An 11,979-nucleotide genomic window follows, 5' to 3' on the forward strand; every position below is an offset into this window, starting at 1 on the left:
TCACACTAGGATGGACTGATTAGGTTATAGCTCTCCCAATGCAATCATTTTTTTCCATATATTCTTGCATAATGCAGGAGCTTTCGGTAGGGGACACCTCATATCAAAATCATAACAGTGGCCATCTTTGTGGACAATCTACTACAACAATGCTAAAGTTTCAGGGGATTCTCTAAGACATTGAAGTATGAAATTAGATAAATTTTATAAATGTTAGAATTAACATAAATAAGTATTTAGAGCCATTAGACTTGGAAAGTTCACTTTGAAAAGTAGGGTAGATAAAAAAGAGAAGACAACCCAAGCCTGATCCTAAGGTGCTTCAACATCTAGAGGTGAGATGAAGAAAAAGGCAACAGAAAACCCCAAAAGGGCCCTGTGAAATAGGAAAGAACTCCAGTGTTTAATGTAGGGAATGGCAGGAAAATAAAGGGTTTCAAGAAGGAGACCTCTGTTGTTGAAATATCAAGTTGGAAGTGATTCTTAGACTTGGTCACACTGGAGCTATTAGTGGCTTTGATAACAAGGACTTGTATTGCTTAAACTAGGTGCCCCAACCCCAGTAATACTCAACAGTGGGCCACTTTTAAAAGTCATAAAAGTAGTTATGTTCTTAGAGTACCAATTTTACTCAATAATAAGCCATTTTAAAATATCTTAGGAAAATAAAGAACTGCATTAGGGACAACTATGCAAAATTTGCATACATTTTCAAGATACTATATTGTATTTACTCCCAAAATTGTATGTCCTTGGGACTTTGGACCACACTGTATCAGCTTGACTTCTGGAGGGCTGGAGACAGCTCAGTCATGTAGGTATTCTCCATACCAATATAGCCAAGCTCCAGTAAAAACTCTGGACACCAAGACTTATGTGAGCTTTTCTGATAATATACTCCATGTATATTATCACATATCTTTGCCCTGAGAAATTAGTACTTTTCATGACTGCATTGGCAGAAGACAACTGGAAGCTTTGAATGTAGAACATTCCTGGATAGACAGATCTACCTCTTCCTTTTTCTTTTCTCTGTATTCTTTTGCTGTAGTAAATTATTACCATGAATATAATAGGTTTCAGTGAGTTCTGTGAGTCCTGCCACATTATTAAACCTGAGGGTGGTTTCTGAACTTGCAACTGGTGTCAGAAGTGAGGTTGATTGAGGGACTCCCAAACCGCACTTTAGGACTATAATTTTCCTCTGTCAATATAGGCATTTGGAAACGGAAGGCTCACTCTTTTCCATTTCCTTAGGTTCTCGGCATTAGCTGTACCAATCTGCGCCATTGGCGCAGCTAGTAGCCATGCCACAGAAAATTGAGGAAATCAAAGATTTTCTTCTCACAGCCAGGCAAAAGGATGCCATATCTGTTAAGATCAAGAAAAACAAGGATAATGTGAAATTTAAATTTCAATGCAGCAGATACCTTTATACCTTTGTCATCACAGACAAGGAGAAGGCAGAGAAGCTGAAGCAGTCCCTGCTCCCAAGTTTCAACTGAAATGAATCAGACAAGCTGATTCAAACTACATTAAAATATTCAAAAGTATACACACACACACACACACACACACACATATGTATATACATACTTGGATGGAAAAATGTGAGAAACCATTATCTAGACATATTTCCTGGTAAACTATTATAATCAAACAGTATATATTGATCATCTGCTTGGTAGACAGGACTGAGTTAAGTTCTAGGAATATAAACATGAACAAAGCACAATCCATTCCTTCCATCAAGGAGTTCATGGACATTGTCCTATAAGATTTAGGATAGAGGAGTGAAGAAGATAGACATATATTTGTCCTTGTAGCCTACCTCTGGGGAGGAATAGCAAGTTTTAAATGAAGGTGAGTATCACCTGAATGAGCAGGCATGCTTGTGTGGGGGTCTAAACATTTACACTGACACCTACTTCATTTGAGTATCATTCTCTCTTTAGTTCACTAGAGTCAAAGATTTCTAGTTTCTGTGGTAGATAGGTACATGATTATGTAGTTTTCTAAGACAAAGAACACAATGCAGAGACAAGTTATGTGGAAAAACAAGGTACTATTACAATAAGTAAAACATTAAGGTCCCAGCAGGATGTGCCTGTGGAAAGTTTAAGAGCCAGTGGAGGTTTGGTCTGGAATGTGTGAAAAAAGGTTGGGGCTAGAAACCCAGATTTGGGAGTCACATAAGATTCTTGATGCCAAGGAAAGAGGTGAGCTGACATGCAATTTTGTACACCCTCTACAAAATGTTAGCAAGTGTTGCTGAAAGATAATATGTTGGGAAGCACCAACATATATGGTCCATAAAGGAATAAAGCAGGCATGGAAAGAGGCTGATAATGGGAAGTCAGAAAGTTCAGAAGACCCCCCCCCCCAGAGATGGGATGCAATCCAAGAGTGTTTCATCAGAGAGAGACTCTTCAGAGTGCCTTTGAATGAGTTCAAATGAAAAGGATTTTTTTTTTCCCCTTGGGGGATAAAGGCCTTCACCACTCCCAAAAGTGCTTCATATCAACTGAGGGAGGCACACCAAGATTAATTTTTTTTTTTGAAAGAGGAACTTGGAAGAAATTCTAATCTCTAGTGCATAATGCCCCCTCCCTGCCACTTCATTATCTGATTCTTCCAATCATTCCAGAAGGATTTTAGACATATCAGTAACAAGAATGAATTTATTAGAAGGAAAAGTAAAAGCAAAGAGGGATACTCTAAAGGGACACAATAGGTCCTCTCAGAGAGGAGAGAGGCAGTAAACCTCCAGTTTTGTTGGGGGGGGGGGGCTTCAGGGAAGTTTCCAAAGTTCCGCCCAGGTCCACCCCTTGGCTTTTGACAGGATGACATCAGATTTTTTTCAAGTCCCCACTTTGACCTAAACTGACTGGTTCTAATGGGAACCTATTCTTATAGATTCTATGATTAGGGGAACTTACCCTTATCACCCTGAGTTCTGGGATTTGGTCTGTGTAAGGGTAACTTATGTTCTTTTTATTGGCATTTTGGACCTGCATTTCCCCTGCAGGTAACAGGTTGTTTACTGAAGAATGTAACTCGGACCGGCCTGCTCATAAATTGCTTTTGAAAAGAGAAAGTGGGAGTCAGCACAATGGATCCATTTTATAGAATTATTCCCTTAACCTTATGTTTCCATTTCTCCTGTCAGTCTATTCCTCCTTATTAGGCAGTGACTAGAGTAACACTGAAAAGTAAAAGTTCTTAGCTTTATATGCCTTCAGTAAAACTTACTGAATGCTTAAAGTTTGGTTGGGACCACTGGCTCAAAAATCTCCTCCCTCCTGAGGACTCTTTGGGAAAGAGCAAAAACAGATTTGTCACATCCCGCCTCCAGCCTACGCTCTCAGTCTAGGAGTAGAAGCGCAGTCCAACCACCAGGGGTCGCAGACCGCGAAACAATTGCAAGAGTTGGGGCGGAGCCAACCGTGGGGAGGGTCCTGAAGCGGCTTCCGGCTTCCGGCAGAGTCGTGGGTCGTCGTGCGCAGCCGCCATGGCAGCTGAGGAGAAGGATCCTTTGAGCTATTTTGCGGCATACGGGAGCAGCAGCTCAGACTCCTCGGGCGAGGAGGATAACAGCGAGCCGGAGGAAACGAGTCCGAAGGGCCCGGATCTGGCGAAGTCGGCGGGCGGCTGTGGGAACAAGGCAGAGAATCGACTGCCCGGACCCGATGAGCTATTCCGGAGCGTGACTCGCCCAGCCTTTCTCTATAATCCGCTCAACAAGCAGATAGACTGGGAGAGGCACGTCGTCAAAGCGCCTGAGGAGGTGAGGTCCCCGACCCCGTTTCCCGATTTTGGCCCCGGCCTCCGCCCCATTCCTCCTGAGCGCGGTCCTAGGGGCCGACAGTCCGTTCCCCCACACGCAGTCATCCCCCGTCCCCCGCGGGATGCCGCACCACCCCCCTCCCATCTCCAGCCCTAGGGAGCCCGGGTCCCCTCCCCATCCTGGTGGGTGTCGGACCGGACCCGCAGCCCCGCCCCTTGTGAGGAGACCCAAACCTCCGCGCTCGGTGCCCCCACCCGCGGGGCGAGGACTAACGGTGGTGACTCCCCCGCCCCCCTCGCTGCAGCTTCTCCCCGAGACCCCTTCCCTTTGACGCCGAAGTGCCTGCGGTGCTGCCTCCAAGACAGTGTCTGCTGCAGCCTCCTGAAGGGGTCAGCCTTGGCGTAGTATCTGAGACTGGATTCTTCTTTGGTAACTAAAAGTTATTAGCTTTATTCATATAGGGAACCCTTTGGCTTTTCACTTAACAGTATTGTGTTTTTGATGCAAAAAATGTATCTTTAAACCTTAAGAAAAAAAAAAAGTCAGACAGCACGGTAATCGAACGGCAGGGAGGTGCATGTGCTCATATTAATCATGGAACCTCGGTTCGTCACAGGGCTTCTTAATGTGCTTACTTAACAGCCTCCAAAGGAATTCAAAATATGGAAGTCAAACTATGTGCCACCTCCAGAGACCTACACTACTGAGAAGAAACCTCCGCCTCCAGAGCTGGATATGGCAATAAAATGGTCGAACATATATGAGGACAATGGTGATGATGCCCCACAGAATGCTAAGAAAGCTAGGCTTCTACCAGAAGGGGAGGAGACATTAGAATCAGGTAAGAAGAATTAGGCTCTGGTGGTGGTATCTTGGTCCCTGTGATGGGTTTAAAAAGAATGAGATATTTAATGAACAAAGTTTAAACCTAGCATTTTGACAAACTGAAATGGACATTGGATACTTTGTGCTCTATTTTTGAAAAAAGATATTTTTCAATTTTAAATCGAAGTCTGATATCTAAACCAGTAGTATTTGCTACTGAAAGTGAAACATCATAAATTATTCAGGTTTTAAAGTGAAATTTCTGATATCACAGTTTACATGATTTATGATAATTTTATTAGAACAACAGGAACTAATTCATGCAGCAGATTCTTGTGATTGCACTTGTGAAGTGCTGACAGTTTCAATTTAAAGCAATTGTGCTTTAGAACTAAAAATCAGTGTGATAAGATGGATTTAAGTATCACTATATAGTAATAGGAAGGAAATGATCTGGTTTTCTTGTCTTAGTTCATAGTATCATAATTTCATTTCTTACCTGAACTGTCACAGGAATCTCTGCCTCTGAACTCTTACCCCCACGGTTTCATTCTGCACACTGCAGCTAGTAGTTGAGACTTCTAAAAGTCACAGATTATATAATTTGCCTGATTAAAACCCTTCAACACAAGATAGACTTAAGAGCTTTCTGATAGGCCCTGCCTGTGTCTTCACCATCATTTTGTTTTGTTGGGTACCAGGATTGAACTCAGGGTCACTAGACCACTGAGCCCATCTCCAGCCCTATGTTTTGTATTTTATTTAGAGACAGGCTCACTGAATTGTTTAATGCCCCGCTTTTGCTGAGGCAGCCTTTGAACTCTCAATCCTCCTGCCTCAGCTTCCCAAGGTGCTGGGATTATAGGCTTGCACCACCACCCCTGGCTTCTTCATCATCATCTTGAAGGACCTCATTTCCAGCATTGTAAGATTTTGAAATTCAGAACTGCATACATCATGCTATTTTATGGTGCTCTGCCTTTTAATATATTTCACCTTAGTCTAGAATATTCTTTCCTCCCTGTTTGGCTGGTAGATTCATTCATCCTTCAAAATCCAGCTCAAAAAATAATAATAATTATCTCAGGTGTAATCTCTAAGTAATAATTGCTCCTCTGTACTTCATATATGCTAATGCTGCTAATGTCATTTATCACCTGTGTCTTATTTTTTCATAAGTCTGTTTCCTTCATGAAAATAAATTCATCAACAGGATCCTGGTCCTCTGTATGTTGTATCATAGTTATTACTTTGTAAGTATTTAGCAAATAATTGTCAGATTGAACTTAATGAACATGTTTTGGACTATCCATTTTTAGAAAGGGTGTGCCTTTTTTCTAACAGATTTCTGGTCTCACAGTGCAAGCACCACTTATTTAGTTCCCTTTATAGCCTCACAGAGAGTTATGATTTAAGAGAAGGATTAACTAATGGACAAATGTTCATATCCCAGTTTTGATTCTACCTAATTTTTCTTTCAGTAGTCTCCTGGTGTGTATTATGAGTCATGAATGAAAGCATACGCTTAGTGAATGGCATCCTTTTTTGGAGATCTTAAATCAAGTGGGCACTTATAGTATACCTCCTATTGTATAATATTTTATATAATTAATAAAGTACATTTCCATAAATAATCTTTAATCCTTACAGAGCCTTGTGAAACCACATGGGGAAATGTGAAAATGAGAACTTAACGTGACTTGTCCGAGGTCACAAAACTAGAAAATACATGATCTAAAATAGGTAATTTTCACACAAGTTTTCTAATTAATTACTCTTAACAACTTGATAAATTAGTGGCACATGATGCATTTTTACTATTTTTTGTTTGTTTTTATTTTGTGGTGTTGGGGATTGAACCCAGGGCCTTGTGCATGTGAGGCAAGCATTCTACCCAACTGTGCTATATCCCCAGCCTGCATTTTTACTATTTTATAGACAAAACAATCTCAGATAAAATAATTTGTCTAAATTCACAAAGATAAAAATAGGCAGACTAGGGTTTCAAAGAGATCTTTAAATGGAAATTGTGCCTTGTTAAGCTGAAGGTGCTTTCTTCATGTTTTCCAAACTAGAGTGCTTGAGAAATAGCTTTGTTTCTGTAGGAAGGTCACTAGAGTTGTTATTTAAACTAGGTTGTCATTAGGCTGGTGCTTTAATATTTTTGTCCCTTTATGGAAAAGGCCAGGATTATTTACCAGGGCAAGCAAGTAAAAAATAATTATTTCTCTAACTTATTTCTTAGTTCAGTTAGAAGGAATTCCAAGCAAGTGGCAAAAAATACTATTCTCTCAAATAATTTATGTCCTTTTGATCACATGATGGTTGTTTATCAAAGTAAATGTAGGCAATAGCAAAAGACAGAGACCCAAGATTCAGCTGGTTTATAGCTGGATCATATGATTAAAAGATAATTCTGCAATTTTCAAATTTGACTTTAATGGTAGTTATTAATGTGACTTTTCTTTTTGCAGTAAATAACTTCCTCTTTAGAAGTGGTTTTTGTTTTTGTTTTGTTTTTGCCATTGTAGACTTCCATCAAAAGCCACTCAGATTCATTGTTAAAAATCAATAAGATTTGCTTATTTTTTAAATTCATGAATTAAAAATTAAACCATGTTTTTCATGTTACACTTAACTTTTATTTTACCTTCCATTTCCTGTCCTTTGGCCTTTTTTGCCATTTAATTTCTTTCAGAGACTTTTTAGAGGAGTTGGGCAAGGTTAAACTCATCTGTTAGATCTTGGTGCTTTGTAGCACTGTTGTTTTGATCTGGTTTGGCTTGCAATGGTGGGAATTAAAGCCCAGGCTTTGCGCATGCTGGACAAGTGACTACATCCCCAACCCTTTTTATTTTGAGAAAGGGTCTTACTATGTTGCTCAGGTTGGCCTTCAACTTGGATTCCTCTTGCCTTAGCCTCCAAATAGCTGGAATAGCTGGGATTACAAGTGTGTACCACCACTCCTGTCTTTTTTATCAGCATATTTAGTGTTCATAAAACATGGATAAGAAAGGCTTAGATACTCTTTGTAAAAGCCTAGCTAACATAGCTTATTATTTTTATTTATTCTAAAATTTAAAAAGGTTATATTGATGTTAAACTTACTTACCTTGTGCTGCTTGAGTTCCATAATTGATAAATTATTTCTGCACCAGTGCAGCAGTACCATGTGACAAAAGCTCCCTAAAGCTGATGAATGAGCATTTTCAGATTTGTTTTTCCTGCGCTGGTTTTTAAGGTAATTCTTTGTCTTGACACTAGATGGCATCAACTCCTCTACTTAAATCACTGATAGAAGTTATTTTTTTTCAATCTCAGTAGTTTGTGGTTTTGTTATCAGTAAATTTACTTATAAGTGGCAGAATTAAAGGAGAAGGAGAAGTGTCTTGGGGTCATCTTCTCAATATTTTTTAATAGTGAATTTTATAGGAGGCTTAGAAAGTTCTTTTAATTTTTTTATTACCATTCCTGAAAATAATCTCAATATAACCTTGATGGTAACTCCAGTTAAAAAACAAATATTGGGGCTAGGGATGTGGCTCAGCAGTAGAGTGCTCGCCTCTCAAGCACAGGCCCTGGGTTCCATCCTCGACACCATGTAAAAAAAAGTAAATAAATAAAGATATTCTGTCCAACTACAACTGAAAAATAAATATTAAAAAAAAAAATAGCCAAACGTCCTGGTCAGGTACAGTGATGCATGCCTGCAATCCCAGCAACTCTGGAGCCTGAGGCAAGTAGATCCCAAGTTCAAGACCAGCCTAAGCAACTTAAATTTTGTTTTATAAGCAAGACCCTGTCTCAAAATAAATAGAGCTGGGGATGTGACTCAGTGTAAAACACCCCTGAGTTAAAATTTCCAGTCCCCCTACCCGCCCCCCCCCCCAAAAGTTCATGGCTTAAATAGAGTATTGTATCAGTTAACTTGTAGAGTCAGTATTTTTCTGTGTACATGGTAAACTACTGATTAAAACTTTGATTTGAAATTCCAGATTGGAGTTTTTGATATGAGTTGTATTTATTATATTGCTTATGTAAATTCATAGTGCTCTATGAGACATGAATGATATTGCCAAGTTGTATTTGAAGATAAATGAATAGGGATCACTTGATACTAATTATTGTCCTCATTAAAAAATGAATTGTTCTGAGTATGGTACATTCATTAGAAGAGAATTGAAGGCTTAAGGTTTTAAATGTATTTCAAGTAATTTGTGATTGGATATCAGGTTCTCCAACTTTTTAATAAGAAGGTACCTTTCAACATATATTTATTGCATCACTTATGATACTTGTTGGACTTTGAGTCTCTGTTGATCAAGAAAAACTACAATTAATTCATTAATTCGATGAATAAAATTTTGTTTTATAAATCATAACATCTTCTACATGTGATGTATTTATTCTGTATGAAATTCTTAAAATAGTGCCACATATTTATGTAGGGACGTGGGAATTAACAACTAGTCTGTGCTACCCTGTATTTTATTGAACCATATAGTTGGAATTTTATGGGGTTTTTTGTTTTGTTTTTGGTACTGGAGATAGTAACTAGAAGTGCTTAAACACTGAGCTACATTCCCAGTCCTTTCTATTTTTCATTTTGAGAAAAGGTCTCACTAAGTTGCTCAGGGCCTCACTAAATTGCTAAGGCTGGCTTTAAACTTGGAATCCTCATGCCTCAGCCTCCATGGAATTACAGGCATGCACAACTGCACCTGGCAGACTTTTTAATAGAATAAAAAGATCCAGGGTTGGGGATAGAGCTTAGTTGGTAGAATGCTTGCCTCAAATATACAAGGCCCTGGGTTCAATCCCCAGCACCACCAAAAAAAAAAAAAAAAAAAATCCGCTTTTTTAGATTTGACAGTTTTTGTTCATTGGAAATTTTCTGTGGCTACAGACACTAGTAATGTTTTGGAAGTGTGAAAGATGGTTGGTTGGTTGATTTGGTTGGTTGGTGCTGGGAATTGAACCCAGGAGTGCTTTTATACTCTTATCCTTATTTGACTTATTTAGAGACAGGGTCTCTCAGTTGCTTAGGGCCTGGCTAAATTGCTCAGGCTGGCGTCAAATTTGTGATCCTCTTGATTTCAGCTTCCCAAGTTACTGAGATCACAGACATGTACCACCTTACCTGGCAAGGACACTGTTTTAATATATGGTTCTTCTCTACCTCCATCCAAATTTGACACAATATGAAGAGGGGAAGATAGTGTTCTTCTGTTGCCATTGGAATTTTCTGACTTAGGAATGGAGATTAGAACTACACATGGCAAAACTGAAAATAGAGGTTCAGTGAAACCTTTACTTGTGCTTTTACCTCAAAATGCAAGGAGGAGTGGTTGCTGAGAATGGGGGGAAAAGAAATAGTTGTGAGAGGAAAGAAAGATTGAAAAGGACAACCAATAACCCCTTGAATGATGTCATGGTTAGATTGATCCTTCTTATAGTAAGAAAACAGTGTGCTCCATTCTTACAAAATATAGATGTCATTAATATGCAATGTATATACTGTAGAATATTAGAGAATAATTTTTCAGAGCAAATCTGATTTTCATGGAAACTCTTCTATTTAAACTACTTTAATGTAGTGCTAAATAATAAATTTGTGCACTGGGCACCATGGCACACAGATGTAATCGCAGTGGCTCAGGAGGTTGAAGCAGGAGGATCCTGAGTTCAAAGCCATCCTCAGCAAACATAAGGTGCTAAGCAACTCAGTGAGACCCTGTCTCTAAGTAAAATGCAAAATAGGGCTGGGGGTGTGGCTTAGTGGTCGAGTGCCCCTGAGTTCAATCCCTAGTAACAACAACAAAAAAAGTAAATTTGTGAATTTTATATTGCTGTAATTGGAAAAAAAAAAGTTTTAATTTAGAGTTTAATATCAGTTCTAAAAATTATTTTTAAATTTTTGTTTGGAAATTCTAACAGTTGAAGGTATTTATTTTGGTATAAAACCTATGACATTTTAATGCTTTCCATGTTGGTTGCTTTTTAAATTACTGATTGAAACTCTTCCTTTCCTATTTAAAGATGATGAAAAAGATGAGCATACTTCAAAAAAGCGCAAAGTAGAACCAGGAGAACAAGCAAAGAAGAAAAAGTAAACAACCACAAGTGACAAGAATTTTTGGACTACTAAACTTGTTGAAATGTGTCTTTGGGCAGATTAATTTGATGTTGTGGGTTATTATGACAAAACATCTCTGTGAAAGTACATATGTTAATGAACTAATAAGTATTGCTTCAAGAACTTTCCACTGTAGAATTCATTTTTAATTTAAAACTTGTATGTATTTAAAATTCAAATGGTGATCTGTGATTGTGAAATTAACAGTACTTGGAAGCATTCTTGTTATCACATAATTGGTGACATGCTTTGAGAGTTTTGTCACATATTGACATGGAAATGTTCTATGAACCTTTTATAAAGGAATATATTTTTAAAGTGAATATATTGTAATGTACTGTGAACTTGTAGGGTGCTTTTCATCAGTGTTTGTACAGTGTAAATAGATCATGGAAATAAAATTACTTATTCAATATTACTCTTACTGCATAATATCAACATTTGAATATTTGTGACAAGTACCTTCCTTGTGACAAGGAGGAATTACCATTGGGGGAGTGCCTCATGTTCCAGGTGCTTTGTATATATGTTATCTCTAATCCTCAAGCAGCTTTGTAAGAAAAGTACTAGTATCCCGTTTTATAATAAAGAGAGCTTGAGTAACGTGTCCAAGGTTGCACAGGTAGTGATGAATATTGAATTTAGCTCAGGACACTTGAACTCCAAAGTCATCACATTAAACCTCCTGCCCACGTTAAGCCACTTGAAAATTTAGTCATTTTTCAAGACCTACATTAATTGCCATCTCTTCCAGGTACTCTTCTGTTCCTCCCCTGAGTGTGATTGTACTTATTAGATATGGCCTTATGTTATTCATTTAATTTTCCTATTAAATAGTATACTGAAGAATAAGTGTTCTCTATAAAGGGTTATCAAATTTAGCAAAGAAAACTACAGGGCACCCAGTTAAGTTTGGATTTCAAATACTGGTAAACAGTGTTTCAGTATATGTGATATTTGGGACATGTGAATATCAAAGTTTGTTTGTCTAGCCAGGCATCATGGCACACACCTATAATCCCAGCTACTTAGGAGGCCAAGGCAGGAAGATCACAAATTAGAGGCCAGTGTGGGTAATTTAGGCCCTGTCTCAAAAATAAAATATGAAAAGGGCTAGAGATGGAGCTCAGTGGTAGACTAGCATGTATGATAAAGGGTACTAGGGTTTGATCCCTAGTACCACAAAATAAACAAAAAACCCTGTTTATCTGAAATGCAAATTTAACTGAGC

The 11,979-nt window shown here is 38.5% G+C and overlaps 1 protein-coding gene across 2 annotated transcripts; it reads left to right on the top strand.

Annotated features, from left to right (window-relative positions):
* Positions 1-3,475: 3,475 nt before the first annotated feature.
* On the top strand, positions 3,476-11,239 carry LOC308655328 (UPF0690 protein C1orf52). 2 transcript variants are annotated; one of them, XM_081305359.1, is made up of 4 exons: positions 3,476-3,787; positions 4,430-4,628; positions 6,263-6,355; positions 10,652-11,239. In XM_081305359.1, the coding sequence occupies exons 1-3, from the start codon at positions 3,512-3,514 to the stop codon at positions 6,304-6,306; spliced, it is 519 nt and encodes a 172-aa protein (XP_081161485.1). In that variant the 5' UTR covers positions 3,476-3,511; the 3' UTR covers positions 6,307-6,355; positions 10,652-11,239. The 2 variants fall into 2 exon arrangements, with proteins under 2 accessions (XP_081161485.1, XP_081161484.1); XM_081305358.1 differs by lacking the exon at positions 6,263-6,355 and having other exon boundaries at positions 10,652-11,179.
* The last annotated feature ends 740 nt before the right edge of the window (positions 11,240-11,979 follow it).

Source organism: Spermophilus citellus (assembly GCF_964194105.1).
Source record: "Spermophilus citellus genome assembly, chromosome: 9".
In the NCBI taxonomy this organism is placed as follows: domain Eukaryota; kingdom Metazoa; phylum Chordata; class Mammalia; order Rodentia; family Sciuridae; genus Spermophilus; species Spermophilus citellus.

Excerpts from the sequence above, each read along its gene's own strand:
- LOC308655328 (XM_081305358.1), top strand. The coding sequence starts at position 3,512 with ATGGCAGCTGAGGAGAAGGATCCTTTGAGCTATTTTGCGGCATACGGG. Across the intron at positions 3,788-4,429 it reads TCGTCAAAGCGCCTGAGGAG|CCTCCAAAGGAATTCAAAAT; the intron begins GTGAGGTCCCCG and ends CTTACTTAACAG. Across the intron at positions 4,629-10,651 it reads GGAGGAGACATTAGAATCAG|ATGATGAAAAAGATGAGCAT; the intron begins GTAAGAAGAATT and ends TCCTATTTAAAG.